The 19593-nt window shown below is 37.5% G+C and overlaps 1 protein-coding gene across 1 annotated transcript; it reads left to right on the top strand.

Annotated features, from left to right (window-relative positions):
* Nucleotides 1-13070: 13070 nt before the first annotated feature.
* LOC18430433 (uncharacterized protein At3g28850) lies at nucleotides 13071-14765 on the top strand. Its single transcript, XM_006840584.4, has one exon. It carries the CDS (start codon nucleotides 13620-13622, stop codon nucleotides 14589-14591), a length of 972 nt encoding a protein of 323 aa, XP_006840647.2. The 5' UTR covers nucleotides 13071-13619; the 3' UTR covers nucleotides 14592-14765.
* The last annotated feature ends 4828 nt before the right edge of the window (nucleotides 14766-19593 follow it).

The following is a 19593-nucleotide window of genomic DNA, read 5'->3' as shown; positions in this document are numbered from 1 at the left end:
TGAGGAGCCCATCCCCTTTGACCAATCTGAAGAGATCGTTCCCGACAATAGGGATGAGGATGTGGGCGATGAAGGCCTCAATATTTTTGAACAAGAGGGACCCAATGAGAGGTCGGAACAATCAGTGGCAGTTGCTCCTGATGATATGGATGGGGGAGTGAGAGATGAAGGCCCTAGCATTTCTCAGGGAGAGGAGGCTGGTACTGATGGGAGGCTTGAGCAACCTGAGGCCTCGGTTCTTGGGTTGTCGAGAGTCGAGGCTCGATCAGGTCTTGAAAAGTCTGGCAACTTGGGCTTCGAAGTTGCACCCCTGGAGGTGGCCATAACTATGGCCATCATCCCTTTCACTTCAGCTCCTGTAGCCGAGACCACCCCAGTCATGGTGACCTCACTTCCTGGGTTAACCTTGTCCAGGCCTACTTTCAGTGGGGTGGCTGGAATGATTGAGGACATTCTTCGCGCTAGACTTCAACGATTAAAGGAGCAACTGTAAGGACCCCAATTTTTTGAACTTAGACACTCACGGCAGTAGGGAGGAGGAAGCCCACACCCGGCACTAAAGAAGAAGGCTATCGGCACAAGTGAAAAGGGGCCTAGCACCATCTGTGAAAAAGGCCAAGCGCTGTCTGTGGAAGGAGCCTAATGTCAGCTGTGTAAAGACAAAGAGCCAGCGTTGTGTGGAGTGATGTGGTAATACTATGCGTAAACTGGTATCACCGTGAGCGAATGGAAGTATCGTCGCGAGAGTAAGAGGCAGTGCCACGAGTGTAGCGTCAAGTGGAGCCTCATCATGAGGAGCATTGTCACGTGGAGCATCGCCGTGTGGAGCATCACCATGTGGAGCCTCGCTGTGAGGAGCATCGTTGTGTGGAGCATCACCGTGTGGAGCATCATTGTATAGAGCCTCACCATGAGGAGCATCATCGGGTGGAGGCTCACCTCGACAGTATAAGAAGGCATAGCACGGGCTGTGTAAGAAGGCATAATGCCGCCTGTGTAAGAAGGCGTAGCTCCGGCTGTGTAGGAAGGCATAGAGCCGGCTGTGTAAGAAGCCTAACGCTGGCTGTGAAGAACACAGCACCGATTGGAGCATCGTTCCGCGGGAATAAGGACCCATAGCCGTCTGTGACCCAGTGTCGTCTGTGACCCAGCGTCGTCTGTGAAATGGGAGAGCATCGCCATGAGTGCCACTGCTGCAAGTGAGCATCGTCGTTCATGGAAAGAGCATAGCACCATGTGTGTTTGGTAGACTTGTACAACTGTTAGCGCCACACTTGTCGGAGTCATGCATGCCAGCTATGTGGACCCGCACCTACCCTATCAGCAACAGTGAACCCTACCTACCCACATGTACTTGAACCCCACCGACCCACGTGTACTTGAACCCCACTCTTTTTCACCCTCCGCCATTTTTGCTCATCTCCCTTCTCCTTCTCCCAACTCTCTCTCTCTCTAGAGCCCAAGGGAGAACCCTTTGCTGCTGCCATTGGGGAGCCTTGCCAAGAAGGTTGAAGTGGTCTGCGTGTGGAGTTTGGGAGCACTTTGAGCATCAAGTGAGTCTAGTTATTATGCATCCATAGGTTTTAGGGATTTTTGCTAAGTGTTGAAAATGGGGGAAGATGCTAGGATGACATGTATAAGCAAGAATGCATTGTGATAAGCATGAAATCACAAACGCCATTATCTATTGAGCCCTATTTATGGCTCCATTTGTGGTGGAAATGTGTGAAGTAGTTTCCTTATGGGAATGGTTTATTATGAACTTGGTTTTGCGTCAAGAGTTGCTTTGGCTTATGTAATATTGAATGTTCTTGAATGTATGTTAAACTTGAGAAGGCGAATTTCCATAACTGTGACGGTTCTTGCATCAGACTTTTAGGCAGCCAAACGACATCTAAATAGACCCAAACTGGTTTTGAATGAATGATACGGTTGTCTAATTCAAAAAAAATTTTATATCATCTTGATATTTTCCATGGATTTGAGATTATGCGTCAAAATGTGTGGGTATGTTACTATTAAAAGTTTGCAGAAAATTCCTGGACTGTTACTCTTTGTGTACCCAACGTTTGACCTACCAAATGATATCCAAATACTCTCAAATCATCGCCATTTGATAAATATATGGGTCTACTATGATGTTTATGTTTTAACCTTCTCCAAATTCTTCATAAATGATGATCTATGATTTAAATTGTGCATATATGTCATTATTAGCAGATTTCATTGGATTTCACAGCTGATACCTCCGTTGTCGCAAGTTTTGACTAACAAAACAGAGTCCGAATTCTTCCAAATCACTGCCAATTGAGAGATTTATGTATGTAATAAAAGTTGCATGTTGGACTCTTTTTGAAACTCCCTGTAGATTGAGACCTATGCCCTAAAATGTGAGGGTATAGTACTGTCCACAGTTGCAAGAAATTCCAGCGACTATAACGTACTTTGTGTTGAGCTCTTGACCTATCAAATGTCATCCAAATATCTTCAAACTATCGTCATTTTAAAGGCCTTTATGTAAACTTAGAGTTTCATGTATTCATAATTTTGAGATTCTCCCTAGATTGGGAGTTATGCCTCCGAGAAGGGGCTACGTCACTGTTACATAACACGGATATTTTCGAACTTGTGCCTGCTGTAGAAACAAATGGTTTTGCACTCAAACTCTGTTCATATGCGTTCTTTTCACTTTCAGATGAGCCTCAAAGGAGTCTATTTTGAAATCAACTTCTGAATGACACTAAAGCTCTCCACTGTTTGAAAATAGTGCTTTTCCCTATGCGCGTCACAGTTGTAGATGAAATGGAATTATGTTCACTTGTCACTGATGCTTTTGAGTAACAAGTGTAAAGAATGATAACGGATGAACTTAAATGTTATTGAATGGCCTTCATGTGATGAGTTCTACATATTTACTTCCATGGAACTGTACGAATAATGCGATGCAATCATGCAATAAGCGATCATTTCATAAATGCGCATGCACTGGGATATCCCTGTAATACATATTTTATGAATGAGACTATGAGTCATAAATGTTAATTGACACTTGTAAATGCTATGAGATAGCTCTCTTATGATGGATGCCTCATGCTAGTGGCATAGTATACTTGTGGGCTGCATATTTCTGAATAATACTTTGATGAATGGCCACTGCTTATATTGATATTGACTACTACGCTGGGACACTCACCGATAGTGGATACTGTTATGATACTGTGATGAATGGTCACTATTTATATTGATATTGGCCACTACTCGGTGAAACACTCACCGGTAGTGGATACTGTTGTGATACCAACCACTACGCGATGGGTCGCCCATTGGAAGTGGGTACTGCTCTGTTATGATAATGTGGTATTGAGCACTACGGAATGGGTCACCCATTGATAATACGACTGTAGTAATGAATGCTTTGAGCATCCTTTGGCATTCTTTGTGTGGATTGCATGACCAAGATTGATATGAATGGGTACCTGCTTTGAGAGTATTGTAGGGCCTATTATGTGATTGATGTGATTAGTGTTATGAGCATTCTTTAGCATGCTTTATGCGTATTACATGGCCTAGATTGAGATTGAGAGGTGCCTGCTTTGAGAATATTGCAAGGCCAACTTATGTGACTGATGCCAATGAGGTACATGCTTTGGGCATATTGCATGGCCTGACCATCTGTTTATTGTGAAATGAAATATGCTCTATGATAAAGTAAGAGCATACTCTATTGAGACAAGAATATCTATTGTGAAACGTGTTCTGTTAAAGATGAATCAGTGATAATGCGAAGTGCATGATTGTTATATACCATGATGGTATTTATTAAGCTTAGGAAGGTTTTTTGAACTGTTACTTCTTATGATATCTGTTATTTGCACTGTGAATGGGAATCATAATTATTGTATTAATCGAATGAGAATTTTGATACCTGAAATGATGCTTGTGATTAATGCATTGATGAGATTCCTGATTTATCTTATATTTATACTATGATGAAATTATTAATGATGCTTAATATCTAGACTTACTTACTTGGGCTATTCAGCTCATTCTATTATTTTACCATCTCTGTAGTGCAAGAGTCACAAGTGGAAGGCATGGCTTAGTAGAAGCAGTTGACGGTTGAGATCCAGAGTTGACGCAGACTCTCTCTCCCCCATTGTATGTTTTAGAAGGCAGTTTGGCCCTAGTTATTGTTTATTGTGGAACCCATGTACTATTGGTTCTAGTTGCCCCAAATTGAGTTGTAATGTTTTTGGAAGAAATTTCATAGTGGATTTTTGGTGTATGGGAATTTTATTTCTAGATGTTCTTCTGCCTCTTTGAATTATTGTTAGTTCCTTGCCTTGGTTTGCTTTGTTTACTACATGAATAAAGCGATGAGCACACTCTGACCTGAGTGGCATTTTCTACCTTTGGATCACGAATCCGCACCTGGTCACCCTCCTTTGAGTACGGCAGAGGGGCCGGGAGTGGGGTCGTGACACTTGTTGTACCCACAATGATGCTTGTCCCCCATGCTTGCCATTCTCTCTCTCCTCTTGCATACTACTTGTTAATTGTGTGATGCCACTTGTCCCATGCTATCACCACTTGTCCATTACATGTTGCCACCTCTCCTCCCCTTCTCTCATTACCATCTCTCATCTCTCTCTTCCCCACGTTTTCCCCTTTGAATCCTTAGAATATCTAGCCCTTTTGGGCCTTGTGGGAGAAGCTTGGGGAAGTGGTTGTGTGAAGGAGTTGGGATCACCATTGGAGCACAAGGTAAGTAGACCATGCAATTGTGTTTCCATAATATGAAGTATGATTCTTATGTATGAAAGTATGAGATTTATGTATGAATTTTCATGAATTAATCATGAATAAAGTGTGATTTAAACATGAATAAAGCATCTTGAAGTTAAGCATAGAAGACATAAGAGAGGAAAGAAGAAGAGAAGAAGGGAATAGAAGAGAGGAGAAGAGTGAAGTTGAAGAAAGGAAGAGAAGAGAAGAAAAATGGGAATTGAGAGGAAAGAAGAAGAGAAATAAAGAAGAAGAGAAAGGATAGAGAAGATAAGAGAGGGAGAAGAAGAGAGAGAAAGAAGAAAGAGTATAGAGAAGAAAGACGAAAGAGTAGAGAGCAGAAAAAAGAGAGAGAAAGAAGAAAGAAAAAGGAAGAGAGAGAAAGAAGCGAGAGAAGGGAAGAAGAGAGATGAAGGAAGATAAACATGGACGGTGATGAGGTCTCACCTCTCATGATTGAGGAGGGACAAAGGAAAAAGGAACACGGATGGCGATGGAGTTCCATCGTCCATGACAGAGGAGAGAGAAAGGGAAAAGAAATATGGACGGCAATGGGGTTTCATCGTTCATGATAGAGGAGAGAGAAGAAAGAAGAAAGAATGGATGGCAATGAGGTTCCATCGTCCATGATAGGAAAGGGAGAAAGAAGAAGAACATGGACGGTAATGGGTTTCGCCGTCCATGAAGAGGAAAGAGACAAGAGAGAGAAGAGAAAAGAAAAATACATGCGCGGCGATAGGCTTCACCATGTGTGTCGAAAAAGACTGGGGTACGACCCCTTCCCCCACTCGAGAAAGGGCCCAGTTCAATATTCTTGTCAGAGTTTAGGAAAAGTAATGTCGTGCACGGCGATGAGCATCGCCATGTGCGTCGTGAGGCAAGAGGAACTTGGACAGAGGCCCTGCCCGCCACTCTGGTTAAGACCCGGCTCACTGTGCATGCTCCAGGAGGAGAGGACATCATGCCTAGCGATAGGCTCCACTGTGCATGAATGGAGAAGAGAGAGAAAGGAGAGAAAAAGGGAAAAGAAAAGAGAGATTAAGAAAGAGAGGAGTCGTGCATGGGGATGAGCATCACCGTGTGCGACATGAGGCAAGAGGAACTTGGACAGAGGCCCCACCTGTCACTCTGGTTAAGACTCGACTCACTGTGCATGCTTCAGGAGGAGGAGGACATCATGCCCGACGATAGGCTTCACCGTGCAAGAGAGAGAAAGGAGAGAACGTGGACAAAGAAAGAAAAGAGAGATTAGGAAAGATAAAGGAAGGAAAGAAGAGAGAGAAAGAAAGTAAAGAAAAAAGATCAAGAAAAATAGAGGAAATATTAGGAAAGAAAGGGGGATGAGTAAGGAAAAAAATCAGAGAAGAAGAAGAAAGAAGGGGATGAAAGAAACCCACGACGATGGCCCACTGCCGTGCGTGTTGAGAGAAAAGCAAGAGACAGAAGAGGAAGAGAGAGAAAGACACAAGAATAAAAAGAATAGGAGAGAGAGATAGAGAGAAGAAGAGAGGAGGGGAGAGAAAGAAAGAAGAGGAAGAGAGAGAAAGAGAGAGATGAGAGGAGGAGAGAGAAAGAGAGATGAGAGGAGTAAAGAAAAGAGGAGAGAGGAGAGAGAAAAGAGGAGGGAGGATAGTGAAAAGAGGAGGAGAGAGAAAGTTACCTTCATCGAGAGGTATCAAACTTTTTTTTCTCTCTCCTCTCTCCTCTCTCTCTCTCCAAGACATGCCCATAATTTCAATGTAAAACTCTCAAATTTTATTCATGAGATCAAAAACTGAGGGAAGCCCTTTACAATTAAGTTTAGCATGTATTTATAGAATTAGGTCCAAAAAATGGGTGGATGCCCAAAATCTAACCTAATTGATGATAATTACAATTTATTTGAATTAAAAAAATTCTACAAATGAGTACAAAATGACAGTTTTGCCCCTACCCAACAATACATGGAATTCCAAAGCAGTCCCTGTTGCTGCCTTAGAATGTGCGTGATCTTTCATAGATGATTTGGGGTTGCTCCGACGCTCGTTTGTCCAAAAGATGATTGCTTTCTCGTTGGCCTCAACATGACGATTAGTTTGATACCAACTTCGAACCACGGATCGTGTTTTTTTAAGCCACGATCATGCGACTTGAAATTTGTATGGATCTTGAAAACTTTCGATCAATAGTGCACTCATTTCTTGATTTTTTTTATGATTTCTTCACTGAATTGCATTGAACATGCCGTCACAATCGTGTTGCAACAAACGCAGCTCGATTTCGTTCTCAAACGAAGATTTTGCCATCTTGGGTTTTTGGCCGAAGCTTGAAATCTGATAGTCAGAATCTACAACAACTTTGACACTTTCATGTGCCAAATCCAACCGTTCATCACGCGCGGGGTTTGGACTAGACATAGCCCCAATTATGTACATAATGCAATTGGCTTCATATTGATCAGATATGTGAGCGCTGTGATATGGCCGCTAGAGTGGGTCATGCTACTGTTATTTTCGTGCAACTGTCTTCTTGAATCGCCAACTTCTCTCTAGTTTTTTTCCTACTCAGGCATTGTCACGAGGTGTGCCACATGTCAAAACGCTCGTCTTGAGGAGATGAATATACTCGCAAAGTTTGAGCCTGATTCGACTCAAAACTAGTGAGATATGAACCTCCGAAGTTGATGCTCGTGATTATGCAAACTAGTCTCCTTTAATGGAGATTGGTGCAGGGAGGCCGTACGGGAATAGCGTGCAGCCTACCCCTTTTTAATGTTTCATCCATAACTTTGTCTTGAAACATCCATTTAAACCGAAACTTGACCCTCAGAAGTTTTCGACCATGCCAGATCCAATGGCAGTGGTCACATAGCTTTTTGATGCACCGAAAATAAAGTTCTAGTTGCGAGGTCCGTTTCAGAATGCTAAAGGCTGAGTTTTAAAAAATTGTTTCTTTATCTGTGCTGCCTTAGACATGTCGGATTGCAACAAAACTTGACAGATGGCCTTTTGCAGTCCTTAAGAAGATTCTAACCCTTTTTGAAGCAATTATGAGACTGTAAAAAATTACACTGTCTGTCAAGACTTTATTGATCGGCTTCTCTTTTCTTTTGCATCATGGACCTAAGGTGCTAAAAAATATGTTCAAACACCAAATAATCTGTCGCAAAGTGGTTTATAGCATGCATGATTATAGCTTTTTTCTGATTGTTCTCTGAACAAAAATAAAATTTTAGAGTGGTTATATATAAATCTTGATACAAACCTCGCTGCCTCTAGAGTCTCATTCACAATTTTGATATTGCCGATCTCCTCTAACATAAGATCGATACTATGTGCAGCACACGGGATCCATACTAGATACTTTCTCTTATCTATCAACTTGCTGCCCGTAGAAACACAAGTACCTGCATTGTCCATAATAAACTAGACCACATGCTTATCTCCCGCCTCCTCCACTATCTGGTCATATAGTTGTACCAAGAAGTTTACATCCTTCTTTTTCCCTGAGACGTCTTTGCTTGACAAAAAGGCTATACCTTTTGGGGAATAGACCAAGAAGTTAAGATAATCCTTTTTGTTAACTTTATTCAACCAACCATCACTCATGAGAGTAATGCATGTTCTTGGCCAACCTTATTTATATTGTTCAATCCACTTCCTGACTTCCTCTACCTCTTCATCCAAAATCGGCCCACTGAGCTCATATATAGTCGTGAGCTTGACCTCGGGCCCGGCTCTCTAGATTGCGTTGACCATAGGCGGGAAATATGGGCTATTGGATGTATCAAAAGGGATCTATTATCATAGGACCATTTACCAATATATCTGCCCAACATGTTCCTTGTACATTCCATCATATCTTTGAAGGTCATATGTTGTGACATGGGCTTTGAGAGAAATGGGTCTATATGATTATGACCTGCAATACTAGTGCTCGTAGATAAGCGATGAACAATTTCCTTGACATCCGGTGCTTCTGGATATATGTTGCCACTAACCCCTCCATACATATATTCGAGCTGGGCCATACATGCTCGAGCTGGGCCCGTCATGCATGCTCGAGCTGGGCCCACCATGCATGCTCGAGTTGGCCCCATCATACATGCACATGCCATAACCACCAGGCATTCTGAACTCGCTTTCCCTCTGGTATGTTTCGTGCAAGCTCATTCTTGTGGCCATCTCCAAGTCATGATTATATTGCTCTTCTAGATCCATCCCGCTCAATGGTGTATATAAGTCAGCTATCTCCTTATTCATCTTTTGTTTTGCGAATTTTTTACCCTTGGTAGTCTTGAGAATAGTCGTCATCTGTTTTCTTACATTGTTAGGGACACTATTGCATACAGAAACATCTCCCTTAACCCCTGCCAAGTGTTGCTTGAACCTAAATACCCCACTACTAATCATTTTTTGGCAGTAATTACAAATAATTTTATTTGTTTTGTTGAGATCAAGTTTGATCCCATGTTGCAATGCAGGGCCTTCCTTGGAATTTATCATGGTTCAACTGTTTTAAGATGTAAATGGTTAAAAATGAACCTGACATTTCAACATGGAAAATAATCACCAAGTGTAGCGATGATGTGAAGCCATAGTTCATGAAGTTATCATTGTTGTTCATGCAAAATACTTCTACTGACAAATATATTTTAGTTCCTATTGGAAAAAATATTTTATTTATGGAATATTATAGATAAAAATGGTTTATATCAGCCAACCCTAGAATCAAGAAAAAATATATATATACAATGATATAATATCAATAAAAAAAATATTTACAATGATATAGTCATTCTTAATGCCACCAACTCGCCACATATCTTCTTCTTGATGATAAAAGTAAAAAAATGTAAGTTTTATTGAATGATAATTATATATTCATGACATTATTAATTATGTATCAATCAAAATTGAATTATATATCTAGATTCAAGAATATACGTTTTAGTGCATTAATAAAATTGACAATAAAATTAACAAATACATATGCATACCTAAAAATTCGAAGCTATTTTATTTATACAGCATTATAGATAAAAATAGTCTGTATCAGCCAAACTTAGAATCAAGAAAAAATATATTTACAATGATATAGTATCAATAAAAAAATTTATTTACAATGTTATAGTCATTCATAATGCCACTACATGTAGACTCGCCACATATCTCATTTTTTACAATAAAATTAAAAAATACAAGTTTTTATTGCATGATAATTATACATTCATGGCATACTTAATTATATATCAATCAAACTTAAACTATATATCTAGATTCAAGAACATACATTCTAGTGCCTAAATAAAATTGACAATGAAATTTAAAAATACATATGTATACCTAAAAATTCGAAGCTATTTGATTTATACAACATTATAGATAAAAATAATATGTATCGGCCAAACCTAAAATCAAGGAAAAAAAACATTAATATGGTATAGTATCAATAAACAAATTTATTTACAATGACATTGTCATTCATAATGCCAGTACATATTGACGATAAAATTAAAAAATACAAGTTTTTAATTTTGTATCAATCAAATTTTAAAAAATATAAGTTTTAAATTTTTGCCTCATTCAAAATGCATGATAATTATACATTCATGACATACTTTCAAAATGATTTTAGTGCATTAATAAAATTGAAAATAAAATTAAAAAATACATATGCATACCTAAAAATTCGAGCAACCTTTGATTTCTTGCAAATTCAAGCAACTAATATTGCTTAATCTCACAAAAATCCTACAATAGCTTATGAAGATCAGGATTACGAGCAAAAGCCCTCTCTGTTTTCAACAAAAAATTCGGCCCATATCGATTTAGATCTGAAGATTGGCGGATTTTATTTTTTCGTCAACTGTTATTCACAAAATCCCTCTGATTTCTTGCAAAATTGATCAAATCAAGCAAAAAGGCCACAATAGCATATGAAGATATGATTTTAAAAAAAAACCCTCTGTTTTCAAGAAAAAATTCATCCCTTATCGATTGCGATCTTAAGATTGGCGGATTTTCTTTTTCTGTCAACTGTTCTTCACAAAATATCTGATTTCTTCAAAAATCGACCTTCAATATTTGCTGAATCACAAAAACAATAACTACAATCATCTGTAGAAAACAATTTCCTTCAAAACTCCTCTGATTCGAACAAAACACAATCAATATTTGTGACAAAATTGAAAGAATGGAGGATTTAGGGTTTTTCGTGAAAAACACTACAAATTTTGTGATTCAATCATCTTAATTCATTGTTTTGTAATGAAAAAATGAGTAATTTCTCACAATAATGCAATGTAAAAGCTGAAATTGATCAATAATTGAGAAAAAGCTGCAAATCTACAAAAAAACTCATGACTTTATTTTGACATTCACTGTTCATAGCGTTTTTTCCGCCAACTCGGACGAGTCACTTTTGCAAACCGGGCAATTCGTGTCTTTTATGGCAAAACAATGCGTCCTTAGCGATTCCCGTGTGGACCTGCGTGATTCCGGGTCCACTCACCCTTTTTTTAACCACTGCTATCTCGAACCTCTCCCTTACAAGTTATCCCATCTGGCCTCCCTCTCCAATTATCTCTCTAGATTTCTATCACCTCTCTCTCTCTCTCTCTAGATTTTCCTTTCTTCTGTTTGCTGCAATTTGAATCGTGTCCTCCCTCACTAGGATTGATAGTTGGGGGTGGAAGAACTCTATATGTGGGCCTCAATGCTACAGGGGCAAAGGTGAAGCCACATCTAGCTTGGAGTCAGGCCAGGGGGCTTGAAAGGTGGTGGGGTGTCACTTTGGAGGGTGTCTCATGGGGGAGGGGGGCTGATATGTGGACCTCAGAGATATTGTGGCGCAGTGTGAGAGGACCAACATTGGGGAGCCCCCTTTGAATTTTGCTGAGATCAAAATTTGATGGTTTGGTCTTGAGAGGAAGCCCCTTTGAATTTCTAGCAGGTGATTCTTAGCAGTCAGTCTTGGTGTCTCATCTTTGGATTGAAGTGAGATCACAGTTCTTTCATTGTCCAGCTTTACACAGAAGATGGAATAGGGAGTTTGCCATTGAATTCTAATCCATTTGGCGATACTTCAGGTCATGGCAGGGGGATTTAAAGTCCCGACTGTAGATCTCATCAGAGCAAGCCTCTCCTCTATGATGTGCTCCATGACTGCGAGTCAAATGTTTGCCTCTTGAAAGGTCTGAAGACGGCAGGAGGTTAAAATAGAATAGACTAAAGAAAAAGAGGACAAAGGGAGGTGGGGTAGGGGTGTAGGGGTTTGGGGGCAGTTGGTATGGATCTGAGAATGTCAAGCCATGGGTTTGGGGGCTTAGATGGGAAAATGGTGATGGCCTGGGATATTTTGTAAAGGGAGAGGGTGGAGAGAGAGAGATGATAGAAATCTAGAGAGAGAGGAAGATGGAAAAGAGGAAGATGGAACAGAGAGAGGTGAGAGAAACTAATGCTCAGCCAAAAACGATTCGATTTTTCTTTGGCTCCAAATTTGTTTTTGGGTGTAGCTAGCATACGGATGCATCCGTAGCTGTAGAGGTAGGGTGCAACTTCAAATTTTATCATGGTATATAATTTTGAGGTAAAATGTTTTTAAGATCTCAAAATTTATTTTTATATTTAATTATAAAATTTTAAATTTTAAAAATAATTAAAATTATATATATCTATAAACATATAAAAATCTTGAAAATAGATGGTATAGAATATATATTGTAAAATGCACTATTTTTTAGACTTAAAATTTTTTTATTTATTATGGTCATACATCTTGATGTCGAGATGATCAAAGGGCTTTTCAACATTAAAACTACATTTTTCAATGGATTTTTGAGATACATTTGTAGTTATACATTAGAAGGTTGCTCTTTGTATAGGCTTTTTCTTTTATTTTTTACAGCGTTGAAAAGTGGAATCTTTAAAAAGGACTACTCTGCCCTTTAGTGTTGGTCATGTAAATTCTTTGTAAAGGTATTTAAGTCATTTTGATATTCATAACCTATTCTAAATGTCACCAATGAGTTTTTATGGTTATTAAAGTGTTAACCATAGAATAACCCATTTGTATTATATAATATATATTTTTCTATTTATATATTTATTATAATGTAATGCATATATATATATATATATATATTTATATAATATGATATATTTATGCAATATATATTTTATTTTATAATATATAATATATTTTATTACATAATATATTTTACTTATATAATAGCTATTTATAATATATAATACATTTAAATCAAGTTACGATACAAGTTACTAAACATATAAAATTCATTACACGGCTTTTTAATCGTGTTAAAAAAACATGATACAACAGAAACTTTGCAAAATATCTTCTTGTAAAATGTTTGCATATGTAAGTATTTTTTCTGGGTAAATAGTTAGGCCAGAACAAAACATGCCCTTGATTTAAGTGTAAACTTTGGGATGCTAAAAATTAATAATAATTACAATCCTTAGGACACTTTCGTCATTTTATTAAATCCGTGGGTAGCATGGTCAACTAATTTGAACTTCAAAAGGGAATTAAATTCTTTTAAAAAAAACCATGGACCGTCTCATCGGTTCCTTGCATGTTAACTTTATCCCAGTTCCCCATTAAAAGCCCAACCATTTCAAAATTCAAATACAAAGTAGATACATTTTAAGGAGTAAAGCAGCAAACCCACGTAACCATGCCCCCATTAATAGCCTCCAAGCCATTAAAACTTCCTCTTTCTTAGGCTCCCAGCATTCATCTCTCTCTGCACCTTCCCTATCAATAACTGCAAAACAGCTCCTCCAAGTAGAAGGTAAAGAAAGCAGGGAAGAAGATACAGGGGCAAAAGCATGGGTTGTGTATCTTCAAGGTTAACAGGACCAGAGCTAGGAGGCGATGATCTCAAAGGCCACATTGTTTCTCTCACCTCCACAACATATGGCCTCGTCACCCTTGATTACCCATCTCCAAAACCATCATCCCCTTTTACCCTCACATTCGCGCCTAGTCTCCCACTAATGTCCTCATCACCCATTCTTAACAATCCTGAATCAGAAGTCATCAACACCTGGGAGTTTATGGATGGCCTATCCGATACCGATAGCTTCAGGTTCTCCCCCTTACCTGCACTCTCACCATCTCCTTTCAAAACCCCGAAAAGTGGTGGAAGTTTAGGCAAAGAGAACGCATGCAACCCCTTCTTGGCAAACTCTCGGTATCCACCATTTCAGCCAACAGAGATCCTAAAGGACTCGAACAGTGGCCCTCTCTTTGATCCCGAGCTTCTGGCTTCCTTGGAGAGAGAAATGATAAAGGAGAATCGAGAGAATGAGGGATCAAAAACTAAGAGAGAGAAAGGGGGCAAGAACAAGGGTTTCCCTGAAAATGCAGTGGTTCTTTATACAACAACATTGAGGGGAATTCGGAAGACCTTTGAGGAATGCAATAGGGTTAGGACTGTGCTTGAGGGCCTCGGTGTACAGTTAGTTGAGCGTGATATTTCAATGGATTCGGGGTTCAGAGACGAGCTCGCTACTCTCATGGGTGGAAAGCCGATGGTCCCTAGAGTCTTTGTTAAGGGGGTTGACATCGGTGGATCAGAAGATGTGCTAAGGATCCATGAGGAAGGCGAGCTCGTGAAATTGGTAGAAGGGGTGCCCAAGGCTCGAGCCACAAGGACTTGCGATGGGTGTGGTGGGGTTCGTTTTGTGCCATGTTTTGATTGTTGCGGGAGTCGTAAGATTGTTGAAGAGCGAGGGAAAGTGCTCAGATGCTCTGAATGTAATGAGAATGGGTTGATTCAGTGCCCCATTTGTTGCTAAATCTAACCTTTCCCAAATAGCTACAATATGGCACTGTTAAAATGGAGCCACTGGGTTTGTTTTCCTTTGCCTTTTGTTTCTTTTCTCATAACTTCGTATCAGGTTGTAACTCTTTGAATTTTAAAGTGCACATCATTGTAAGATAATATCATATCACATTTAAACTTCTTGTGATTTTTGGTTGTGGGATTTCTGGATCATGTACAAACACTTTGACATTGTTTATTGCGCTTTGCAATTCAAAATTCAAATGAATCTTTTGAGAAAGCTGAAAGTATTGTCATCAAATGGGCGGCCGATCTGGCCCAATTTTTTATGCACGGTCCAGCGGATGGTAGAGTGTGGAGGGTGCAACATTTATGATAAAGATCAACCATACTTTCCTGGGAGGTTCAAATATCCTCATTTCAGGATGGGCTTTAATGTATAGGACCCGGTTTCCCTGAGTCCATGTAGAAAGATGTGCCTCTTAAAATCTATATGCCTTTTAAAATTCTATTCTTGAGATGGATTTTTGGACTTAATTTTTAAATACATGTAATTTTTAATATGGACATCGTGAATATGAATAAATAAATAAATTTTAAAAAATTAAAGTAATATTTCTATTAGGAAAACACTTGCACTGTTAGTTTCAATTTTTTTAAATGGACCCACCTATTTGCATCTATTGTAAGATGGATGCTTTATACATCTAGACAGCATTTGTAGAAATGTGGTCCAGCCCCCATAAAACAATTTTCCTAATGCATTGCACCCAAGTTTATTTACTCGGCTCAGGCTTGGGATTGCATGAGCTGAACAACTCGGGTGAGTTTGAGTGCTCTCCTGAGTGGGCTTACAAGCCCAAAAAAGGGCTAAAATTTTTGAGAAAAATGCAAGACAACTGTTGAAACTTGTGTAGTTTTTGTTCAAGCGTTGTATACCACTTGGTATACGTTTTTGTTCAATTTGCAATTTTAAAAATTAGAATCTTACCCAATATAAGTGTCAGATTGGTGATTTTGATCCAGCTTAACGGATTTCACAGCTTGTTCGGATAACTTAAAAAAAAAAAACAGTTAAAACAATATTAAGAATAATAAAGAAGGGCCCCAGTTCTAACTCGGATCCCCCAAGACCTTGGTCGAACTAGGTAAGGTAAGTCTATTTTGAACAGGCGACTGTGGTTCAAATACATATCTAACAAAAGTTGAATATAAAATACAGGATCAGTGGATGTTGATGTAGCGCACCGCATAGGCCTTAACCGTTTGGCCATTTCCCCTTCTCAAAGTCTTTGTAAGATGTGGTTTTGTTTGTTACTTTTACGGGATTGTTTGATCTTTCCATATATTTTTTTATTGAATCCAATGTTTTAGAAACGCCAGGAGGTGCCTAGCCGTATATATTTTTTTATTCAATCCAATGTTTTAGAAAACGCCAGGAGGCGGCAAGCTCGCCAGGGGGATACGGGCCGCCCAGCATTAGGGGTTCGAGGTATCCTAAAAAACTGTTTTTTAAGTGCAAAATTGTGCTAAACAGTTGCATATTGAGACATTTTTAATGTATTTCTTATGCTCAATCAATCAAAAATCCAAAGACAAATCAAGGTATTTTAGATTTGGAGCATGATTTAATAATACATTAAGAAAAATAATAAATACAATCCAATGTTTAAATTCATTACTAGGGTATTAATACTATTAACGCAATCACAAGGGAAATATAATAATCCTGTAGTCACAAATTTACAATTCATAAATTGTAATCCAATTAATTAATACTCCATATTGAGAGCACATGGAAACCAAAATACAAAGAACATACACTTGACAATGTACGATAATCTTGACAATACAACTCAAAATTCTTAGACGTTAGAGCACAGAAGGCATTTCAAGCCTCAAATACACCCACATCAATAAAATTACAGCCATCAAGCACTTCTTATACACTTTATATAAAGAGGATGGAACTCAATTTTGGTCCCTTGTCCAAGACAACTTAAGACTACACAAAGGAGATCAACGTACAACACTTGCATGAGGTGTCTTTAAAACTTCAGCCGCATGTGAAAATACAATGCAAAATTATTTATCATATGACACGGTAAAACTCATCAAATCATTATCTATGTATCAAGAATACAGAAAAGCTCAATTATACAATGCTACATGATCATGTGAAGCCAATTGGAGCTCTCGGGTGCCAGGCTCACGACCTTAGGTTTTAGTTATATGCCATAATGCTACATGTGATGGTATATCTCAAATTTCGGTTAAATTCATTGCCGGCTTCACTTCTTCGAAACACTCATTTCTTAAAACTGGGAGTCCTTTCTTTTTGTTTTATGGAAAAAGAGAAAAAATGTGTGTGGTCAGCCTTGGTTTTGAAGTCTCACGACAACATAACCCTTTTTTAAAACCGTGGTACCTTTTATAACGAGTAGACAAGCGTGTGATGTGCCCCATAGGGTTCGTGCGCATGTGCGAACGAGGGTGACCCCGATGCCCACTAGGATAAAGGGCGCAGTGCAATATGTGTGGTTCGAACAACAAAATAAAGTTTGCGCATTGTTCGCAAAACCGGCCGGTTAGATCGGAACCGCCAAGGTTCCGACTCCGATTAGGACCGGTTTTAGGGTACAAGTAGCCTAGGGTACATGCCCAAAATTTTTTCGGACGAAAACCAATCAATTAGAGATGAACCGACCATTATTTAGTAGAACTGGCCGGTTTTAAGCTAACCGGACCGGTTTGACGATATTACAGGTGTTTTTATGAAATAACTTTAATGTATCCATTATGGTTGTTATTTTGAAATTGTGGCCGTTATTTGTAGCAGACATTCTTGAATCCAAATTTTCACTTTTTTTATTCTTTTTCGTGCCTTATTTTATCTTTTTTCGTGATTTATTGGCGTAAATCGCTATCTAGAATATATAAAACAATAAATTTGGATTGAAACATCAGGAAAAAAAGAGTTTCTTGGATCAAAATGGTAAACTTTTTAGGTTTTTGAAAATTTCTGATATTCTTTCAATAATTTATTCAATACCTAATGGTTATTGAAGAAATTTACCGTGTTTGATAGATAATTTAAGTATTTATTAGATTCATGTTTCAATTTGTTCAAAAAACCCGAATATTATGGGTTGAGTTTTGGCCCGAAAAGCTGCTGCTCAAAGAACATGTGTTCGATCCAAAAACACGGATTTTTGATCAATTTATTGGGGTTTTTTTATCAAATTGAGTTGTGTATTTTGATCATCAAGGCTTAATCTCTCAAATAAAATAGGTATGTCTATTTATGATTGCTTAAATGTTTTTATATGATTTTTTTTGTTGCACCCTATTATGAAAATTTTGTAGATACGTGATTTCTGCCATTTTTTCATTTAAATTTAAAATACCAAATATTTTTTGATAAGATTTGGTGCGTTTGAAAGATGATCGAAACCTTTACAATGCATGTATGTTTATTTGTTCGATTATCCAAACATTGAGGATCGTTTCTTGCTCGAAATGTTTCTCAATTTTAGTAGTTTTTAAAAATCAAATTTTCAAAAAAAAGTATTTTGTTTAATAAATTTATGTTTTTTGATGAATATGAGAAGGAAGTGTTTTTCTATTTTTCTTAATAAAATTATTTTTAATAGAATTATGATTTTTTAATAAAATTACGTTTTTTGGATGAATATGGGAAGTCTTTTTCTATTTTGCTTAATAAAATTATTCTTTTTGATAAAATTATTTTTTCGATAAAATTGATTCTTCTTTTTGATAAGTGCATGATAATGTCGCTCGATCTTTTGCTCAATTTTTTTTTAATTATGTGTTTTTTAAGTGCATGATATAGTTATATATATAATGATGGAAATGGGACATTTTGTATTTTTAAGTACCTGCAAAAGTTTTGGTTGCCATAAGCTCAATGAAAGACTTCGCCGTCATCTTGTATGTGCTTGATTCTTCTCTTTTTCTTTTTTTTCTTTTTTTTTTGATTTTCTATAAAAGTTTTTGGAATGTTATGGAAAGAGTATTTAAAAGATCAGCCGATTTTAAAAAAATCGATCGACTAACTTGGGATTGGTCACTGGTCGATCCTGATCTGGCCTGATTCCAGAGAGAGAGAGAGAGAGAGAGAGAGAGAGAGAGAGAGAGAGAGAGAGAGAGAGAGAGAGAGAGAGAGAGAGAGAGAGAGAGAGAGAGAGTTTTGCAAATGTGATCTTAATTTGAAATCACCCTTCACATTTTGAGAAATTGATATTATTAAAAAAATCATTTTCCTTAATAAAATTATGTTTTTTTATCAATATGGGAAGGCTTTTTCTATATTGCTTAATAAAATTATCTTTCTAATAAAATTATATTTTTTAGTAAAAAATTGTCTTTTGATGAATATAGGAAGTGTTTTTCTAGTTTGCTCAACAAAATTATTTTTTCATAAAATAATGGTTTTTTTAATAAAATTATGTTTTATGATGAATATGGGAAGTGTTTTTCCATTTTTTTTAATAAAATTATTTTTTTGATAAAATTATGGTTTTTTAATGAAATTATATTTTATAATAAATATGGGAAGTGTTTTTCTATTTTGCATAATAAACTGATTTTTTGATAAAATTATTTGTTCTACTGTTCTTATATTTTGATAAAATCAATGCACAACACACTGATATGGATATGGTAGATACATATAAGAACAATAGAACATTTCAGTGTGTTGTGCATTGAATTTTCCATTTTGTTGCATATCATGTGATGTACTTTTTGTGAAGTATGTCTTACTTAACTTCATTGAAAGAGTATTGTATGAATTATGCTTTATCTAACTACATGGAAGAGGCCATTTTTGTTTCCTGTCTTAATTAGTTGGCGTTTTTATTTGATTTAATAGCATCAAGATACTTTTGATACTTGCAAAAAGTACATAAATTTTTATTCCTAATATTAGCGATTTTTTAACAAAAGAAACTAGAAAAATTTTCATGCAAAGTTTGGGATGAATATGTTAATTC

This window comes from Amborella trichopoda, chromosome 9, assembly GCF_054954075.1.
Source record: "Amborella trichopoda isolate Santa Cruz 75 chromosome 9, AtrichopodaSantaCruz75HAP2 v2.0, whole genome shotgun sequence".
Lineage (NCBI taxonomy): Eukaryota > Viridiplantae > Streptophyta > Magnoliopsida > Amborellales > Amborellaceae > Amborella > Amborella trichopoda.
Note: the sequence above shows the minus strand (reverse complement) of the source record. Positions and strands in the feature narration are given on the sequence as shown.

What these genes read in the sequence shown, in the direction of transcription:
- LOC18430433 (XM_006840584.4), top strand. Translation starts at nt 13,620, where the DNA reads ATGGGTTGTGTATCTTCAAGGTTAACAGGACCAGAGCTAGGAGGCGAT.